Here is a 21,974-nt window from a genome sequence, read left to right as displayed (position 1 = left end):
AACAGGGTTTAAAATCTTTGGGGCTTCCTACCTCAAAGGTCCAGGGACATAATTCACTGAGAATTCCACTAGCCGAGATAGGCAGGTTTGTGGATGTGGGGAAGGGAGGTCTGAAGAAGGTTTTCGACACAAAGGCAGAGATAGATAGATTCTTGATTAGTACAGGTGTCGGAGGTTATGGGGAGAAGGCAGGAGAATGGGGATAGAAGAGAGAGATAGATCAGCCATGATCAAATGGCGGAGTAGACTTGATGGGCCGAATGGCCCAATTCCATTCCTATTCCTTATGACCTTATGACCTTCATGTTCTCCAGCGATGCTGCCTGACCCTCTGAATTACTTCAGCACTTTGTGCTCTGATGTGGGGAATGGACAGGAAAGTGGATTTACGGCACTTGATGTGACTGAATAGCAGAGGAGAGCAAGTGACTGTGTGGCCTCACCCTGCTTAGGCTTTTGTATGCATTGTAGAAATGGGAAGCATGGGTTTTTTTCCCTAATAGTAACACAACTGCAAACAATAAGAAAAACGTACACTCAAATTTAAGCCCAGTAATTTGCATTTTGAGTGCGGCAGAGTGGCGCAGCAGTAGAGTAGCTGCCTTACAATGCCAGAGAACCGGGTTCGATCCTGACTATGGGTGCTGTCTGTATGGAGTTTGCACATTCTCCCAGCGACCACGTCGGTTTCATCCGGGTGCTTCGGTTTCCTCCCACACTCTAAACACTTGCAGGCTTGTAGGTTAACTGGCTTTGGTAAAATTGTAAATTGTCTCTAGTGTGTGTGTGTGTAGGATAGTGCCAGTGGACAGGGTGATTGCTGATCGGCGCGGACATAGAGGGCTGAAGGGCCTGTTTCCACGCTGTATCTCTGTATCTGTATCTCTAAAATAAAGACTTGAATCCAAATGGAATCCTTATGAGGAAAATAATTTTAAACATTTTCTTTTAATTTAGGAACCGTTTATTTTAACAAAGATTTTCCACAAATGACTCAGGAATCGTTTCCAAGATATTCGTGGGTAAGATATTAGGATATGGAGTCTGTGGGGAGACAGGAATGGGAATATAAACTAAATCAGTCTCCAGGCTGGTTAAAAACAGGCTGGCAGAGCAGAACCAAATTAAACTGCAAGGCTAAACTTGCAGCCATGTGTCAGGAGAGACATAAATCTCCTGGGTAGAGACAAAATGCTGGAGTAACTCAGCACGACCGGCAGCATCTCAGCAGGAAGGAATGGGTGCCGTTTCGGGTCGAGACCCTTCTTCAGTGGAGGATATGCACAATAGGTGCAGAAAATTCTAGCTCAGGTGTAGCATCAAGACCACAAGGGTTCAGAAAGGTTGGTGCTTGGTCCAGACAAAAATATTCTGTTGCGCACAGCAATAACTATAAAAATACCAAAGCTTCAGATATAAACATAGTGGTCTCACAGAACACCTCTGACAAAGCTGAGTTGATGACATGTTGGCATGTATGCACTGGATTAATGCCAATAGCCAGTTTACATCTGCTCCAATTTTCTTATGCAAGAGCAATCTATGGCTCCAGTTACCATGAACTGGGTACGTTCTGCTCACTTTGTCTGAGGTGATGATTTGTCATCCTTCAATTGTGGGCTGAGGCAAAGAATGGTCAACAATTGAATCTGTCCCTCGACAACACAAAGCAGAGCAAGGCTTATGATGTTGGACACCAGGAATTCATGGATTTTGTCTGAAGAAGTGCGGCATAGTGGCGCAACGGTAGAGTTGTTGCCTTACAGCGCCAGGGACCCGGGTTAGATCCTGACTATGGGTGCTGAGTTTGTACATTCTCCCTGTGACCCCGTGGATTACCCCTGGATGCTCTGGTTTCCTCCCATGCTCCAAAGACATACGTGTTTGTAGGTTAATTGGCTTTGGTACACTTGTAAAGTGTTCCTAGTGTGTAGGATAGTGCTGGTGTACGGGATGATCGCTGGTCGGCATGGGCTCGGTGGGGACGAATGGTCTGTTTCTGCCATGTTTCGCCAAAGTCTAAAGGGTATCGACCTGAAACATCACCTATCCATGTTCTCTGGAGATGCTTCTTGATCTGATGAATTACTCCAGCACTTTGTGTCCCTGGATTCTAACCCATCATTTATCATGACCAACATGTACAGCTGACATTGTCTTCAGATAACTACATTGGTCGCTGGAGATCAGAATAAGCAAATCTAAATGATCACCCCTTGATTGCCAGTAATTCATAGTTTGGAGTCTAAGTCCAGTAGCCCTTTGGCCCACCTACCAATGATCACCCCATACATTAGCACTATCCTACACACCAGGAACAATTTACAATATACAGAAGCCAATTATCCTACAAACATGTACGTCTTTGGAGTGTGGGAGGAAACCAGAGCATCTGGAGAAAACCCACACGGTCACGGGGAGAACATCCAAACTCCATACAGATAGTAGCCGTAGTTCTGATCCAACCCGGGTTTCTGGTGCTGTGAGGCAGCAGCTCTACCGCTGCGCCACCCTAAGTCTTTCTCAGTTCTGATGAGAGTTTATTGACTACAAACATGGAGCTGATGACTCTCTCCCCAGACGTCATTTCCAACTCATTCTGTTTTGACTTGGATAATAATCTCTCATTAATATTATACTCGGTCTTACCTGCTGACAAATAGTCCTCAGCACAAACCTGGCGTATTCACTCAGGTTGGCTGTTTCTATGGAAACAGTGCGTCTGATTGACTTGGCATTGTTGGCGGTACTCAGCATCACATTGTCGGCGATGTCATCATGGATACCGATCGGAGCCAGCACGCTGGTGGTGCTGAAGTCATCGGCGTTGGAAGAGTTAACATTATTACTGCCTAACTCTGCATCCCCTGGACATAAACAACAACACAGTCACGTGTACTGAAGATTATGCATTATATCTTTTGGCATTTTAACCAGTAAGCCCCTCAGACCCAACGAGGCTTTGAGTATTTCATGCAAACAAGCCCACTATTGGGAATTAATGACTTTAACCAGGAGCCTTTAGTATTTTAGCTTGCAGTAACAAAAACACATTTTAGAACTTTGTACACTCGGCAGGTTAGGCAGGTTACTCTCTTCGTAAGGAGAAATGGGATTAATGATCAATGCCCTTTCACCCTGAACTCTGGGTGGGCAATTGGTTGTGGGATTGTCGCTCGGAGCGGGACAGGGTTTCCACCCGTGGGCATCCCGCCACCCCACCAACCGTCATCCCCTATTTTCCTCGCAATCACTGAATGTGGGAATTAGCATCAGCGGTTATTGCCGTTCACCAGCCGTGCTGGGAAAGGTGGTGCGGGGCGGCCATCTTGGGCCGCGGCGCTCCATGTGGTGAGGGAGGTCCCACTGGGCTCCCAGTGATGGCGGTCCAGGATTCTGACCCGGTGCCCAGCGCAGTGATGTCAATGGGGGGGACAAAGCCTTATTCCGTTATAGTGGACAATCAGCAATTACATACACCATTCCCCTCCAAGGTCCGCTACAATGAGGGATTATTGTATTGACAAAATGTCCCACCATGAGTTAAACGTACACACAAAATGCTGGAGATCAGGCAGCATCTCTGGAGAGAAGGAATGGGTGACATTTCGGGTCGAGACCGTTCTTAAGACCTGAAACATCACCCATTCCTTCTTTCCAGAGATGCTGCCTGACCCGCTGAGATACTCCAGCATTTTGTGTCTACCTTCGATTTAAACCAGCATCTGCCGTTCTTTCCTACACACCATAAGTCAAGCTGTGAATCTAATTAATTGATTACAAGATTCAAACATTCCAGCGCAATGACCAAGAAGAAGAACAGATTTTTTCTAGCCTTTTGACTTTTGTTTTTAATTTAGTTTTAGTGAAAAGGCGTGGAAACAGGCCCTTCGGCCCACACAGTCCACATTGACCAGTGGTCTCCCATACACCCGTTCTACCCTGCACGCTAGGGACAATTTACAGAAGCCAATTGACCTACAAACCTGCACGACTTTCAGATATGGGAAGAAACCGGAGCACTCGGAGGAAACCCACCAGGAGAACGTGAGGTCAGGATCGAAACAGCATCTCTGGCTCTATGAGACAATCGTATTACCACTGTGTCGCCCTCAGTTAAAATTAGTTTGAGGTCTTTAGGATTACATCAAACCCAAAATACAGTTGTTCCAGTGAAAGATTCTTACCCAACATCAGAATGGCTTTCAGAACTGCAAACACTGCCCCCACTTCTATGCTGTTGTGCGCAGCGGCTAACAGATGCCGATCACAGGATGAGCGGATTCCAGGGACCGATTTACCTGCAGACCACACAACATTATTCACAGAGTTGCAGTCATGTTAAAGCACCCTCACTATATTGCTGTAGAAGTGACCCCGGCGTTAAGGGGCAGTTGCGTCCCTAAAGCACGAGATGTAATACGTGTTTCCGCAACGCAACGCACAGCCATGTCTTTAGACTTTAGAAATACAATGCGGAAACAGGCCCTTCGGCCCATTGTGTCCGCACTGACCAATGATCGCCCGTGCACAAGCACCATCCAACAGCACCATGCGGGCAGTTTACAATTTTACCAAAGCCTAATTAACCTGTACGTCTTTGGAACGTGGAAAGAAACCAGAGTACCCGGAGAAAACCCACATGGTCACAAAGAGAACGTACAAACTTCGTACAGACTGCACCTGTCGACAGGATCAATCCTGGGTCTCTGGCACTGCAAGGCAGCAACTCTGTTGCTGAACTGCCGTGCCGCCCATGTCATCCACGCATACATGATTCACAAACAAAAATACTCTTGGTGTTTACTTATTTACTTTTAGTTTCACATAACCTCCATGGGAGCGAATACATTTCCGCATCTCAAATTTTTCGGGATGTGATTTGTGAATTCTGTAAGGGTGAATTTACGTTACCCAAATGGTGATAGTTTAGTTTAGCTTACAGATTAGTTTAGAGATACAGCGTGGAAACAGGCCCTTCAGCCCACCGAACCCACACCCACCATCTATCATCCATGCAGTAGTTCTATCTTATCGAACTTTCACACCCTTAACACTAGGGACAATGTCACAGAATCTACAAACCTGTACGTCTTTGGAATGTGGGAGGAAACCAAAGCACTCGGTGGAAATCCACATGGTCACAGGGAGAACGTGCAAACTCCGTACAGACAGCACGGGTAGTCAGGATTGAACCCGGGTCTCTGGCGCTATATGGCAGCCACTCTATTGCTGCGCCACTGTACTGCCGTTAGCATACTGCCCTTCAGGTAAGGTACACCCCTCATGTGGGGGGTCACTTAATCCAAAGGTCCACTGTTAGCACATTAGCAGGAGCAACTGCGAGTTTGGTGCTCACTTCAAAAACAAGGACGAATCTCACTGGCACTCAAACCCAGAAGAGTACAAGATGAATACAGGATGAATAGAGGAGAATGTGGGAGGAAACCAAGACTGGGAATTGAGAACCCTAAGGTTTAAGGTGAAGGGGGAAATATTTGCCACGAATCTGAGGTGTAACCTTTTCACACAATGGTTGGTGGGTGTTTGGAACGAGCTGGCAGACAAAGTGGTTGAGGCAGGGACTATAGCAAAATTTAAGAAAGATATATGAGTAGGAAGGAACTGCAGATGCTGGTTTAAACCAAAGACACAAAATGCTGGAGTAACTCAGCGGGACAGGCAGCATCTCTGGATAGAAGGAATGGGTGACCTTTTGGGCCGCGACCCTTCTTCAGACGGCAATTTCTTCAGTTGAGAAATACAGCCTGTTTCCATGCTATATGGTTCGATGATTCTGCGGTCATCCACATGTCATTGACCTCTGAGGGGGCGGCACGTTAGTGCAGCAGTAGAGTTGCTGCCTCACAGCGCCAGAGACTCGGGTTTGATCCTGAATATGGGTGCTTGTCTGTACGGAGTTTGTATGTTATCCCTGTGACCTGTGTGGCTTTCCACCCACGTTCCAAAAGGTATGCAAATTGGCCTGGTATAACTGTAAATTGTCCCTAGTGTGTGGGATAGTGTCAGTGTGTGGGGATTGCTAGTTGGAGTGAGCCCGGTGTGCCGAAGGGCATGTTTCCGCACTGTATCTCTAAACTCAAAAAAAAGGAAACTACACGTTGCAGCTGCAATCTAGTCAACAGGTCAGGTTCAGCAGTACAGACAGTTCACCCCTCATAACAAAACTTGGAAAGGGGAACAGGGAAAGGAACACCAGCCGGAAACTTACCATTGGCTTGGGGGAAGGGGCTGACTTGTGGCGTTCTGAACAAGTGTAGCAACAGTCTGCATGTCATCCTTGCTCCTGGCTCAGCATCTGGGTCACCACACGCTGCAGCAAACAGACTTCAGGTTACACATGTAGAGAGAAGCAACTGCAGACACTGATCTACCAAGGAAAGACACCGGAGTAACTCAGCTGGTCAGGCAGCACCGCAGGGGAACATGGGTAGCTGATGTTCCATCTCGAGACAAGTCTGAAAAAGGGTCCCGACCTGAAACATCACCTGTCCATGCACTCCAGAGTTGGTGACGTTTCATTGTTGAGACGGGTCTGAAAGATGGGTCCTGACCATAAACATCACTTATCCATGCACTCCAGGGATGCTGCCTGACTTACTGAGTTACTCCAGCTCTTTGCATGTTCCCTTACAGTTTATAAATATTCTAACCGGGAAAATAAGCAGTTTTTGACACTGGAAAAAAAGAACAGATAATTTTCTACAAACCTACAAAAACACTGTCAAATATTCCTTACATCTTGCGTAGACTTTGAAACTATTCTTTGTAGTGTCAACATAACATCAATACCCACCAATATTTCCACCTCTTGGCCTGATTAATAAGTTCAAACTCTATTAAAATGCAAACACCAGAGGCCACAGGTGCTGGACTCTTCAGACTTTAGAGATATAGCATCCTCCCGCCCACCGAATCTGTGCAGGCCAGCGAACACACCGTACATTAACACACTAGGCCAATTTACAATTTAACCCAAGCCAATTGACCTAACAAACTGCATGTATTTGGAGCGTGGTCTGAAATTGAAGCGCCCGGAGAAAACCCACGTTGTCACAGGGAGATTGTACAAACTCCTTATCGACAGCACTCGTGGTCAGAATCAAACACGGGTATCTGGCGTTGTAAGGCAGCAACTCTACCACTGTGCCACCGTGGCAACTCCAAGCCCATATGGCTAAAGAAATTCCTCCTCCTCGCAATTCTAAAGGTACATCCTTTTATCCTGAAATTGTGCCCTGTACTCGTAAACTCTCCCACTAGCTGAAACATCTTCTCTTGATCAACTCTATTCAAGCCGTTCATTATTCAGTAGGTTTCAATGAGATCCTCCCCTAATACCTTCTAAATTTCAGTGAGTACAGCCCCAAGGCCATCAAACACTCCTCATACATTAACCCGATCATCCCCGGGGTCATTCTCGTAAACCTCCTCTAGACTCTGTCCAATGCCAGCACATCCTTCCCCAGATATGGAGCCCAAAACTGCGCACAATTCTCCAAATGTGGGCTGACAGGTGCCTTTTAGAGCCTCAGCAGAGCAGAGTCGGTGTACAGACTGAACCTACTAAAACAATTGGAGAGCGACCCTGACTGCCCATCTACCTCATTGGAGTCCTTTGAATTGTCTTTAATCAGACTTTACCTTGCACTAAACATGATACTCTTTATTCTGTATCTCTACACTGTGCACAGTTTGATTGTAATAATGTATTGTCTTTTCGCTGACTGGATAGCACAAAAATCCTGACAGGATAACACAAAAACAAAAAGCTTTGCATTGTACCTCAGTACAGGTGACAATAATAAACTAAACTAAACTAAACAGATGAGCAAAAGTGATGAACGTTGGTTGGCATTCCTGCCCCAGACTTGGGCTGGAATAGAAGTTTCAATCTGGAAATCTGATCCATCATCTAATCCTTCTGTCACTCTTCATGCAAAGAATGAGACACGATCATGATTTATCCTGAAACTAGGCGCACTCACCAGCTGCCAGGAGTGAGGGAAGTGCCACATGTTGGACAACATCCTCCAGCGAAAAGCACTGGCGGGCGATTAGAATGGCAATGAACGTAGCCAAGGAGTCGTGAAATGATAGGTCGCTGACCTTTGAAGAAAGTAAAATAAGCAGCCATTAGAGATGTGCAAAAAATGTCATTAAGCCACACAGTGCAGTAACAGGCCCTTCAGCCCATCATGGTCATGCCGCCCATTAAGTACCCATCCATACTGATCCCATTTCCCAGCACTTGGTCTGTAGACCATATTGCCCATGTGATTTAAAGCATCATAGAAACATAGGAAAATAGGTGCAGGAGTAGGCCATTTGGCCCTACGAGCAAGCACTACCATTCAATATGATCATGGCTGATCATCTAAAATCAATTCCTGCTTTTTCCCCATATTCCTTGAATCCTTTAGCCCTAAGAGCTAAATCCTCCAGGTGTTTCTTAAATGTTGTGAGACTCTTCGCTCCCATCACCTTTTCAGACAGTTTAACATGGATTTCCAACAATCTAGGTCAAACGAAATCTTCCTCAGATCTTCCCTAAATCTAGGTACTCCGGTTTCTTCCCACATTCCAAACACCTGCAACTTTGAAGGTCAATTGGCTTCTGTAAATTGTTCCTAGTGTGTAGGATAGAACCAGTGAATAGGTGAATGCTGGTCGGCGCAGACTCGGTGGGCCAAAGTGGTCTATGTCCATTTTAGAGTATCTCTAAACTAAACTATCAGGTTCTTGACCCAGCCTGCACAGCCCCAATCTTACCTCGACAATGGAACGCAACCGTTCGCCTATTGAGTAAGCATGGACTTGTTTGCTTTTCTAATTATGTTTTTGCACTAATGTCTTTTTATTGCATGATGTTCTTTCCTTTAGTCTCAGTCTGGGTTCCTGTGATGCCGCTGCAAGCAATAATTTTCTTTGTACCTGTACCTTGACGTACTTGCGCGTGTGGCAATAAACTGAACTTGGCTTGAAGCAGTGGCACTACTGTACTGGTATAGACCCAAAATGCTGAAGTGGCAAGGCAGGCTGCATTTCTGGAGGACAAGGATAGGGTGTGTTTCAGGTTGGGACCCTTCTCCATGCCCTCTAGAGATGTTGCCTGACTTCAGCTCTTCTGGCATCTATATTTCCATTTTCTGCCTGGGGACACAACACATCTGACATAGTGTATCGGGAAAACATTTCCTAATAATTCACAGAAGTTCAATTATTGCCAAAACATTAAACTCCTGCTCCTATTTTCCAGCGTTAAACATTCATATCTTTCCTTTAAAAAGACAGGAAGCAAAAACGAATCTCATACATTACACTCAGTAAGCATTGCAGCAACAATATGATTTATAAAGGTCACAGTGCATATTACAGCTTTCTAATAAATCCTCCCAACGTCTACGGACTTATTTAATAGTGCAGAAAGCAATCAAGTTGCGTTTTCTTCTATTTAAGAGGTTAACATGTGGAAATAAACAAAAAAGTACACTTGATGTTGTGAATCTTTTCCTGGAAATGCTCCACATATCACAGATCATTTACCCAATGGCGCATTGCCTGTTATTTGTTGGAATGTACACACAAACGTGGAATTAAATTGCACCATGCCTTCCCCTCCCCTCGTGCTTTGTTTCCTGTGAATAAAAGAGAGTTTGGCTTTTCAATTTTAGAGCTTAGAAGGAAAGAGGAGTCATATTAACGATCAAAATATTCCCATTTTAATAAAGTTAAGTTTTCTTTTTCTTTTTGCAAATGAAGGTGTAATGGAAGGTGGGGTGGTGGGTGGCTGGCAAGTTACTGGTGGGAACACATTGCCTTTGATTCAAGATTAAACAGTACCCTGTTAATTATCAGCATGAGGATGAGATATCCTTTAAAATACTGGTCTGGCTATAATGGACACTTGGTATCAAATCCAGGACACACCTAAACTTTGGAAGGAGGGAAAGCTTCTAGACATGCTGCACCAAAGATTTCAATGAATGGTCTTGTGGATTCTGGATTTGAAAATTTATGGGGTGGGGAGTCGGGGGAATGATTCTGATGGACCTGGTGCAGTGGAAAAACTCTATTGAGTATTGAGTGAAGAAGTTAGGAGGTCATGTTGCAGTTATATAAGACATTGGTGAAGCCACATTTAGAGTGTTGTGTTCAATTTTGGTCACAATGTTATTGGAAAGATGGTGTCAAGCTGGAATGGGTGCGGATAAGATTTACGAGGATGGTGTCAGGATCTGGGTGCCTGGACTATCGGGGAGAGGTTGAGCAGGCTAGGACTTTATTCCTTAGAGCGCAGGGCGCTGAGGGGTGACCTTATAGAGTGTACAAAATTATGAGAGGAATGGATCGGGTAAACGCATAGAATCTTTTGGTCAGGGTAGTGGAATCGAGAACCAGAGGATATAGGTTTAAAGTGATGGGGGAATGATTGAATAGGAACCTGAGGGTTAACTTTTTTACACAGTGGGTGGCTGTACGGAACGAGCTGCTGGTGGACGTAGTTGAGGCAGGTACTATCGCAACATTTAAGAAACATTTAGGCAGGTACATGGATAGGACAGGTAAAGAGGGATAAGGGCCAAATGCAGGCAGGTGGGACTAGTGTAGATGGGGTGTGTTGAGCGGCATGGGCAAGTTTGGGATAAAAGCCTGTTTCCAGGCTGTATTACATTATTTTAGTTTGGTATAGTTTAGAGATATAGGGTGGAAACAAGCCCTTTGTTCGACCAGTAATATCCCCATACGCTGGCACGATCCTACACACCAGGGACAATTTGCAATCGTTACAATCTTTACCAAAGCTGATTAACCTATAAACCTGTAGGTCTTTGGAGTGTGCAAGGAAACAGTACCACCCATGAAAAACCCACATGGTCACAGAGAGAATGCACAAACGCCGTACAGACAGCACCTGCAGTCAGGATCGGATCCGGGTCTCTGGCACTGTAAGGCGGGAACTCTTCTGCTGCGCCACCACGCCACCCTATCACTTTGTGACCCTACTCCTAATTTTAGCTGCTGCACACAATCATCTCCCTCTTGCGATAATGCCAGCAGGAAGCAGAGAAGTCAGTACATTGTGAGCTTACATCCACGCTGCATAGAAGATCATTGAATCCCCAGACATGGTTTGACGAACAGCAAAGAGCCTTAAGGACACCAAGCCATTCAGAACTGAGTATGGTGCAGCACGCTGTCAGTTCAGCACAAAGGTTGGCGATGTCATTGATTCTGCAAAACAGCAAGAAAACAGAATATTAGAGTCTTTCAGAGGAGATATTTTCATTGACATTCCACCATTTAAAATGTGCACCAATCTTTAGACTGTAGATATACAGCACTGAAACAGGCCCTTCAGCCCACTGAGTCTGCACCGACCAGGATCACCCTGTACAATAGCGCTATCCTGCACATTAGGGAACATTTTACCAAAGCCAATTAACCTGCAAACCTGTATATCATTGGAATGAGGCAGGAAACTAGAGCACCCAGAGAGAACCCACGCAGTCACAGGGAGAACATACAAACTCCGTATATTCAGCACTGTTCTTCAGGATTCAACCCGGGTCTCTGACGCTGTGACAGCAACTCTACCACTGCGCCACTTTTGACACTTACTCAATGCCCTGACCAATGAAGGCTTTGTTACCATTCTATCCCACTGCGCCACTGTTGACTATTTTGCTATTTTGAGTTATAACACTGGCTGTTATGTCTCTCTCAGGAATAATTAATAGAGTCGCACTATCACAAGGTAACTGATTTTCAATGGCAATTGAGATGAGCAAAATGGAAATTACACCTTGGCCCATGCACAAACACTGCACATACAAAGACTTTGCAAGTGTAAATGGACTCCTTGCCCGAGGAAGTTCTTGCCATGGAGGGAGTTGAGCAAAGGTTCACCAGAATCATCCTTGGGGTGCTGAGACCAATTGAAGAGGAGAGATTAGGTCAATAGGGTTTATCTTCACTAAAGTTTAGAAGAGTAAGAGGGATCTCATAATAATCTCTGCAATCACCATCTTTATTCCCATCATGTTTTTATACATCCCTACAAGATGTGGATGGATGTGGAGAGGATGTTTCCACTAGTGGGAGAGTCAAGGACCAGAGGAGGATGGCTGTGGAGGCCAAGTCAATGGATATTTTCAAGATGGAGATTGAAACGTTCTTGATTAGTATGGGTGCCATGGATTATGGGGAGAAGGCAGGAGTATGGGGTTGAGAGGGAAAGATAGATCAGCTATGATTGAGAATAGAGTGGACCAAGGGTTCCCAACCTGAGGTAAACTTACCGCCAGGAGGTAAATTTCGCCTACCCAGGGGGTAGATTTGTTGATTCTGGATTTGTACATATTTTTTCTCATTGACTGTGTTTGGTTCTGGTATACCGATATATTTTCATCATCAGTTGTTCATAAATAAGTGAAAGAACATTGTTATGTGCTATTAATGTTGCCAGGGGTAAGGGGGACGAAAAAGGTTGGGAGCCCCTGGTGTAAATGATGGACTGAATGGCCTAATTCTGCTCCTATGAATTATGAGCATAAGATCCCCTCTCAGTCTCCAGTGTTCCATAGAATATAGTCTAAACCTGCCCTAACATAACCTCTCCTTATAGCTCAGCCTCCCAAGTCCTGGCAACATCCTCAAAAATATTCTTTGCACACTCTTTCCAGCCTTTAAACAAAGCTTTCTGGGCGGGGTAAGGACGAAGAGGTGGCACAGTGGCGCTGTCACTGCCTTTCAGAATCAGAGACCCGGATTCGATCCAGACTTCAGACTTCAGACATATCTGTAAGGAATTTGTATGTTCTCGCTGTGACCACGTGGGTTTTCTCCAGGCGCTCCAGTTTTCTCCCACACTCCAAAGGCATGCGGGTTTGTAGGTTAATTGGCTTTTGTCAATTATAAATTGTCCCTAGTGTGTAGGATCGTGATAGTGTATTGGGTGACCGCTGGTTGGTGAGGACTAGGTGGGCCAAAGCCTGTTTTCGCCCCATTTCTCTAAAATCCAAAGATAATAGCTGTTGATGTAATTCAGCTCCCTGTTCACATAACGCGACATTTCACTAAAGCTGGACTAAAAATGTTGGAGTAACACAGCAGGTCAGCCAGCATCACTGGAGCAAAGGAATAGGTGACGTTTCAGGTCTTGACCCCAACTGAGTTACTCCAGTATTTTGTGTCTATCTTCCATGTAAACCAGCATCTGCATCTGAAGAAGGGTCTCGACCCGAAACATCACCCATTCCTTCTCTCCAGAGATGCTGCATGACCCGGTGAGTTACTCCAGCATTTTGTATCTATTTGCAGTTCCTTCCTACACACTCGACACACCACATGCTGGTCGTACCTATCTGTGTCCTGATGTCCCATGCATACGTTCATAAGGGCGTTGCACACAAAGCTGTAGCGGTTGGCTGCGTTGTCGCTCAAGATCTTCCCCAGCATCGAGTGGTTGACATTATGGGCGGACGGGTTCTCAATGAAATCCAACATGAAGTCTGGGTCCCACAGCAGGTTGGAGTTGGAGGGCTGCACATTGCCGTAAATGGTCTGCTTCACCTTTGAACAGGCGCTACTGAGGATAAGAAAACATGTCCCATTACTTTCAATGGTAGAACAATCAACAATTTATAAACGTTTTAGGTTACAGTTTCGTAGGTTAATTAGCTTCAGTAAAGTTTTGAATTTATCCCTAGTTTGTAGGTTAGTGTATCAGAGTGATCACTAGTCAGTGCAGACTCACTCGGCTGAAGAACCTGTTCCCACTCTGTATCTCTAAAGTCTAAAGTCATACAGCACGTAAACAGTGGTGCAGCGGTAGTTTGATCCCGACTACGGGTGCTGTCTATACGGAGTCTTAAGTTCTCCCTGTGACCACGTGGGATTTCTCCAGGTGCTCCTGTTTCCTCCCACGTTCCAAAAATGTATAGGTTTCTAGGTTAATTAGCTTTGGTAAAAATTGTAAATTGTGCCTAGTGTGTAGGATAGTGCTAGTGTACAGGGTGATCGCTGGTCAGCACGGATCTGGTGGGCCAACATTCCTGTTTCCTCTACAGTCTAATGTCGTTCAGCTCATTCAGTACAACTACCATCGAATGCCTCTGTATTACGGCAGTTCGGGTAAAATAAATTCACCCTTACTGATCTCAAAATTCAACAAAAAGTTTGAGATACAGAACAGAAATTTGCTATTATGGGATCTGGGAAGGGAAAATAAATGCACAAAATATACACAGAGAACTTGAACTAGTTTGCCAAGGACCACAATGACAGTTCACAGCGGGAGACGACTTAAGATTGGGAAACTGAGAAGGCAATCTCTTGAAGAAGTCTCAAGAAGGGTCCTGACCCGATACGACACCTGTACACGTTCTCCAGGGATGCTGCCTGACCTGCTGAGTTACTCAGCTCTGTGTCGAATTTAGGAAATTCTCTTCGATTGATAGATGAGCAATGGTACTTTCTCAAACACTATAACATTCATTTCAATTTAATTAAAACAACATTCCTTTTTCTTCTGCCTATAATATAATTAGAATTCCGTTGGCTGTAAGGCTGTTCCTCCAATCAGCACCTCATGTTTTGCTTGGACAGCTGACACCCCAGCGGTATGAATATTGACTTCTCTAATTTCAAGTAACCCTTGCTTTCCCTCTCTCTCCATCCCTCTCCTTTCCCAGTTCTCCGACCAGCCTGACTGTCCACAGTTACATTTTATCTGTTTGCTTTGTTGCTACCTTCCAGCTAACAATGATCTATTCTACAATTCTCTTGAGCTTCATCCCCTTTGATGTCTAGTCCTTACACCTTACACTTCCTTATCTTTATGTCTCGCCCTTCCCAGACACTCAGTCTGAAGAAGGGTCTCAACCAGAAACATTGCCAAATCTTTCTCTCCAGAGATGCTGCCTGTCCCGCTGAGTTATTCCATCATTTTGTGTCTATCTTCGGTTTAAACCAACATCTGCAGTTCCTTCCAACGCATTGTGGCTTTACTTCTGACAGAAAAACTTGCCATGGCAACGTATCTTATAACATTGAATTACAATGACAAAAGGGTTTGTCAGTCATACAGCGTGAAAACAGGCTTGTCGGCCCAACTTGCCCACTCTGACCAACATGTCCCATCTACATTCGTCACACCTGCCTGTGTTTGACCTACGTCTCTCCAAACTTGTCCTATTCATGTACTTGTCCAAATATTTCTTAAACATTGCAATAGTACCTGCCTCAACTACCTCCTCCAGCAGCTTGTTCATACACCCACCAACCATTGTGTAATCATGTATAGTCTTTTCACTGACTGGAAAGCACGCGATAAAAACGCTTTCAACCAAACCCGAGTACATGTGATAATAATAAACCAAACTCAACTAGTTTCACAACACCATGAAAGCCATGTCAGGGAATAATGTGCCAAGATTAATATTTTCCCTTCACCAAATACAACTTAAATCCCCGCAGGAAGGAACATAATATGGTTTATTTTCCTCCCATATTCAAATAAACGCAAAAACTGTTCCCAAATGTTTTTATTTCAAATTGAGTCCTTTCATGATCATTTTTACTTTTTAAGTGACTTGATGTGATCGTAGTCTCAGTTACACATTATCACTTTACAGAGATGCTGGGAGATGTGGTGGCAACAGCAGATCAAAGTCTCACACCATTCTTTCATCGCTGTGGAACTTTACAGTCTGAGAGACTGTCTCACCCTCAAGTCACGAAAGGCGTCAATGTTTCAATCAAAACATTTCACAGCAATGGGAAGTAACCAGACTTCAGAAGATATCAGTGGGGGTGGAACAGTGGCGCAACAGCAGAGCTGCTGCTTTACAGCGCCAGAGGCATGGGTTTGATCCACACTACGGGTGCTATGTGTACGGAGTTTGTGGGTTTTCTCTGGGTGCTCCGATTTTTTCTCACACTCCAAAGACATACAGGTTTGTAGTCAAGTCAAGTCAAGTCACATTTATTTATATAGCACATTTAAAAAACAACTCTCGTTGGCCAAAGTGCTTTACATTTGTTATAAGAATAGCACAACAAAACAAACTACATACATATATACATGTAGCCCTCACTCAGAGGACGTCAGGAAAGGCTTGAGAGTATAGATAAGTCTTTAGTCTTGACTTAAAATAGTCGATGGAGGGGGCAGTTCTGATGGGAAAGGGGATGCTGTTCCACAGTCTAGGGGCTGCAACCGCAAAGGCGCGGTCGCCCCTGAGCCTATGCCTAGACCGTGGGATATTCAGCAACCCCAAGTCGGCCGATCTGAGGGGCCTGGAGGTGGAGTGTTGGGTGAGAAGACTTTTTATGTAGGTGGGGGCAAGCCCATTGAGGGCTTTGTAGACATGGAGGAGGATCTTGAAGTTTATACGGAACCGCACAGGGAGCCAGTGGAGAGAGACCAGGATTGGGGTGATGTGGTCCCTTTTTCGGGTGCCCGTCAGGAGTCTCGCTGCGGCGTTTTGAACCAGTTACAGGCGGGACAGGGAAGATTGGCTGATGCCAGTGTAAAGGGAGTTGCAGTAATCTAGGCGGGAGGAGATGAATGTGTGGATGATTGTAGGTTAATTGGCTTCTGAAAATTATCCCCTAGTGTATAGGATAGAACTAGTGTGCGGGTGATCATTAGTCGGCGCTGCCTCGGTGTTTCCGCGCTGCATCTCTAAATAAACAAAACAAAACTAAGAAGACTTCTGAAGTCCGTAGGATGGTTCGGACCTGGAACATCACCTATCCATGTTCTCCAGAAATGCTGAAACCTTAAACTGAAAGGGCGGGAAAAACAGTTCTCTGATTTCTATCCTCGTGAGAAATTTAAACTGCAGCTCAAAATAAATAAAATCTTCACAGCTAATCCCACTGAAACCCATCTGTCACCAGAAAGTGAAACCAATCAAAATCTCGGTTGTCGGTGAAGGATTTTCAGAAACAAGAGTCTAGAAAATAGGAACTCAGTAGATCATCAGCATCTCAGGAAAACTTTGATAGGTGATGATTCGGGTCTAAGCCATATAACCCTCCTTCCTTAACAAGACATCTGGAAATGAACTGATGTTTGTGAGAAAAGATGCCCGCTGCCAAAAGGTTATGAAGCATAATTACTCACCTGAAGAGATCCCCAAATTTACTCCTTAGGTGGCTGCAGGAGACATAAAGGTCATACAGATAGGCCAGGATGCATCTTTCAGGAGAGGAGCATTCTGAAGGATTGACAACATGTTTCACAACTCCACAGAGTCTGGAAGAGAGAGTACATAGAACAGAGATAGGTCGATTGATTGACTGATACTTTAGTATTATCACATGTGACATGTCACAATGAAATTCTTTGTTTCACAGACCATACACAAGGTATGCAAAGGTCGCCACGGATAGGATGCTGACACAGTTACAAAGTGTTCAATGTAGTTCCCAATGGTCTCTCTGCATTCTTGGCGTCCCACTTTGTTCTCTCGCCGCCCACCCCCCGCCTCCGCCGCCTTCCACGCCGGGTCCATTTGATGTGGAATGCAAAGAAATCACCCTATTCTCGATACAGTAAACCCTCACTATAATGAACCTGAGGAGGGGGGGGTGTGAATGGTGTTCGAAGTGTCAGCTTTAACCGAGTGAGGGGGGTAAGGCCGAGAGGGAAGAAACCTGGAGTTAGGGGAGGGGAGTTAAACGAGCAGGAATTCACAGAAGTCCCTTCTCGACCGTGACGGAGTGTCCAGTGAATTTTTCGCAGCCAATAATCTGCAGTGGATTCGGAGAAACGAAAGGGCGACAAGAAATGAACCAAAAACCCGTCCCTCACCCTTCAAACACTTGTGCCGTCTGGTCGGGGTTGAGGACGAGGCAGGAATGGTAGCGGCGTAGCACAGCCACGATGCACAGGCACAGCCCGGTGGTGTAGCTCCCAGCCAGACTTGAGGACTTCAGCAGCAACTCCGCTTCCACCACACTTAGTTCATTCAGCAACTGCGACACCAGAAACACAACGTCAAGGTCTGCCTCTCGCAACAAACCCACGTCAAACATCACGGTACAATTCACGGTTTAAACTTGCACTGCAACGCATTATAGGGCCTGTAGGTTTGAAAGAGGATGCTGGATGCATGGCGATGGGTGTCAGGATGAGGGTCTGAAGAAAAGTCCCGACACAAATAGTCACCTATTCCTTTTCTCCAGAGATGCTGCCTGACCCACTGAGTTATTCCAGCATTTATGTCTTCTGCAGTCACCTAAGGAGTAGGTCTGTCTTCTTTTAAGGATGAGGGTCTTCAATTAAGGCGTAGAGATGGGTAAAGGTTTTATTTTAGTTTTAGTTTAGTTTTAGGTTAGTTTAGTTTATTGTCATGTGTTCCGAGCTACAGTGAAAAGTTTTTGTTGCGTGCTAACCAATCAGCGGAAAGACGGTACATGATTACAATTGTGCCCTAAACAGTGGACAGATACAGGATAAAGGGAATAACATTCAGTGCAAGATAAAGTCTAGTAAAGTCCAATTATAGATAGTCTGAGGGTCTCCAATAAGGTGGATGGTAAATCAGGACCGCTTTCTAGTTTTTAGATAGGATGGTTCAGTTGCCAGATCACAGCTGGGAAGAAATTGTCCGTGAATCTAGAGGTATTCGGGGACAATTTCTTCCCAGGGACATTTTTTACTGAAGCCAATTAACCTACAAACCTGCACGTCTTTGGGATGTGGGAGGAAACCGGAGCACCCAGAGAAAACCCACGCAGTCACAGGGAGAACATGCAAACTCCACACACAGACATCTTCTAATAATAATAATAATAATAATAATAATAATATCTTTTATTGTCATTGCACATAAGCGCAACGAGATTTGGTATGCAGCTTCCAACCGATGTCATAACATAAATAAATAATAAATTTGGATTTAGATATCCCGAGAACATGGATTGTAAAAAGAACAGTAAAACAGTCAAAACAGTCAGGATCTGTAGTCAGGATCAAAGCGGGGTCTCTGGCGCTGTGAGGCAGCGACTCTACCGCTGCGCCACTGTGCTGCCATGTACGGTGGAATCGAGGAGGAGTTGAATGTTGCCCACAAAGCAGAGAAGGTGAAAAGGGAGAAGGCAGGAGAATGGGGTTGAGAGCCATGATTGAATGGCAGAGGAAACTTGATGGCCTCATTCTGCTCCTAGAACTTATGAACGGGTGAAATGTCGCCTATCCATGTTCTGCAGAGATGTTGCCTGACCCGCCTAGTTACTCCAGCACTTTGTGGCATTTTTGGGTATGTAAGATATCAGAATGTAGATTATCTGTTCCATTCCCTACATGACACATGAGCTGATTTAACAGAAGTACTTCACACAGAATGCTTTGGCCCTCGTGAAATGAAAAACATTAAAGGGATGCAAATCTTTATTTTCTTTCAGAGCAAAATTACACTATAGTAAATTCTTGGTTTATTCTCTGAGCATTACATGTCTTTATGACTGCAATAATTCAATGACACCCAGGTACCGTGAAATGCTTTGTTTTGCACCCAACCCAGTAAAGTCATGTGGCAGACCTCACCACGGCAGTGCACAAGTGTCGCCACGTATTGGCGCAGGCAAAGTTACAAAAGTTCACCGAACATTCTTATTTATTGCTTGCCGTCGCATGTATCAGCAGCCCCCTCTCCCTCCTTGCTCACCCCTCCCCCCCCAACACTCGGTTCCCCCGTCGTTCTCGGCAGCTGCTCTCCAATGACCTTCTTCGCTCTCAATCAACTCTCCTCGCTCTCGACAGCCCCCAAGCTTACCTGGATGGCAAAATCTATAAGACCGTTGATATTAAGGGCACACTCCATCATATCAAAAATAAGCTGGATGTGATGGGCCAAAGGCAGATGGTATGAAGTTCCTGAGGCAAAGCTTGTGATTTGTTCCAGGACGTTACTGGAAATCTGGAAGAAAATTGACAATGAATACCCCATGGCATCTTTACAAGCTGTGCAAAACAGCACTGGGGATTGAATCAATTGAAAGATACAGCATGGAAACATGCCCTTTGGCCAACCTAGTCCACACTGACCACCGATCTCCCTAGTTCACACTAGTTCTACATAATCCCACTTTAGCACCCACTCCCTACTCACGAGGGGAAGTTTTACAGAAGCCAATTCACCTACCAACCTGCACGTCTTCGGGATGTGGGAGGAAACCAGAGCACCTGGAGGAAACCCACTCGGTCACATGGAGAACGTACAAACTCCGCAGACAGCATGCGAGTTCAGGTTGGAACCCATGTCTTTGGTGCTGTGTGACAGCCGCTCTACCTCTGCATCACTGGGTCACCAATGAGCATTACTCATAGGAGATGAGCTGAACAATCTTGCTCTTTATACCGAACAGTGGGGAGGGAGGCTGGAATAAAAGATTTAAGTATATCAAACCGTCAGTGATTTAGATGAGGGGAAATTCAGAACCTTTTACCCAAAAGTAGAAAGTCAAAATCTAGAGGGCATGGCTTTAAAGTGAAAAGGGTAAAGTTTAAATGAAATATTGGCACATACTGTACACAGGCAAAGGAGATTAGTATAACGACAACATGTTCAGCAAGGGCATTATGGATCAAAGGGCCTGTTCCTGTGCTGTACTGTTCTATGTTCCATGATTTGTAGTACAATCCTCCAAGGTACATCATGTATGATTACCACCATGGGCAGAGACAGTCACCAACAGCAATACTTTATCTTAGAGATACAGCATGGAAACAGGCCCTTTGGCCCTCCAAGTCTGTGCCGACCACCAATTTCCCCATACACTAGCACTATCCTACACTCCAGGGACAATTTACTATTTACACAATCCAATTAACCTACAAACCTGCACATCTTTGGAGTGTGTGTGGAAACCAGAGCAGCCGGTGAGAAAGTGAGATAACATAGAACTAAAGTAAACAAGTGATCGATAGTTGGCTTGGATACAATGAGTTGAAGGGCCTGTTTCTGTGCTGTATCTCTAAATTAAACTTGCCCAGGCTACTCAAACAGCATCTTACAAACCCATTGGATCAGTGGGTGCATGTGCGTGCAGTGGTTGGTGGGGTGAGACAATGGGTGTAAACAGAGTCCATTAAAACTTCCCTAGTTGTTAGAAAATATATTAATTATAGTAAACTATCTGATGTGAATACAGGTCCACCACCGATTTTCCGGCACCCTTGGTACCAGAGCTTTGCCGTGTTATCCATTTTGTCGACTAGCAAAGGTCATGGCTTTGAGGGGCCGAGATATCGGCTCGCGGAGTGAGCCTTGGAAATCAGCTATGAGAACGGATCTGCCGTCCACAGCCAGGCAAGGCTTCCAGAGCCCCGGCCACAGGGGTCAAATTCGACCCGCCGATCGGCCTCGGAAGTCCTGACGCAGTTGAGATCAGCAGTCTCACCCAACCCAGGGGCCTCATTTTCGGCGCGACTTTCGGGAGGAATTTCAAGTGCGCTCTTATAATTTTGTCCGGATGAAAGGAGGTGCTGGACCACCAGTTGCCGGAAAATCGGTGGCGGATTGTAGCAAACCTCAACATTAACACGGCCTGAAAATAGGAGGAAACATTAAACAGATCCACACCTGAAACGTCACCTGATGCTGATCAAAATAGGAAAGTTGTTGAAGCTTAGTAAAAATAGTCTCTAGGGTTAGCGGGGTTTCCTGTTTGATCCTCTTCGACTTCTGCCCTTCATCACCTGCTGCACAAACAGAAGAAAACCAGAGTGACACTACAGTCATTCAGAAATACAAGCGGAAAATGTTGGACCTTCTCAGTAGGTCATACGTTACTTGTAGAAAGAGAAATGGAATTAGTGTTTCATCTTCAAGACCGTTTGTTATATCTCAGAATATGAGAAAGCGCTTGTTTTGGTCTATAGAGTGGATGGAAAGCAGGATTATTAGGACAGGATAGATCTCTAACAAGGCAAGGCT

General features: G+C 45.1%; 1 protein-coding gene across 1 annotated transcript in view; it reads right to left on the bottom strand.

Annotated features, from left to right (window-relative positions):
- The window catches only part of LOC129703370 (mediator of RNA polymerase II transcription subunit 12-like protein), a 453,395-nt gene that overhangs the window by 84,241 nt on the left and 347,180 nt on the right, over positions 1–21,974 (bottom strand). Inside the window, exons 17-26 of the mRNA XM_055645744.1 lie at positions 21,621–21,739; positions 19,812–19,955; positions 17,846–18,009; positions 17,156–17,287; positions 13,385–13,612; positions 11,115–11,256; positions 8,010–8,130; positions 6,233–6,334; positions 4,188–4,301; positions 2,650–2,867 (exon numbers count right to left, since the gene is read on the bottom strand). Of these exons, the coding sequence (XP_055501719.1) occupies positions 2,650–2,867; positions 4,188–4,301; positions 6,233–6,334; positions 8,010–8,130; positions 11,115–11,256; positions 13,385–13,612; positions 17,156–17,287; positions 17,846–18,009; positions 19,812–19,955; positions 21,621–21,739 (1,484 nt within the window). The remainder of the gene's footprint in view (positions 1–2,649; positions 2,868–4,187; positions 4,302–6,232; positions 6,335–8,009; positions 8,131–11,114; positions 11,257–13,384; positions 13,613–17,155; positions 17,288–17,845; positions 18,010–19,811; positions 19,956–21,620; positions 21,740–21,974) is intronic.

The sequence above is a fragment of the Leucoraja erinacea genome, chromosome 14, assembly GCF_028641065.1.
Source record: "Leucoraja erinacea ecotype New England chromosome 14, Leri_hhj_1, whole genome shotgun sequence".
In the NCBI taxonomy this organism is placed as follows: domain Eukaryota; kingdom Metazoa; phylum Chordata; class Chondrichthyes; order Rajiformes; family Rajidae; genus Leucoraja; species Leucoraja erinaceus.
Note: the sequence above shows the minus strand (reverse complement) of the source record. Positions and strands in the feature narration are given on the sequence as shown.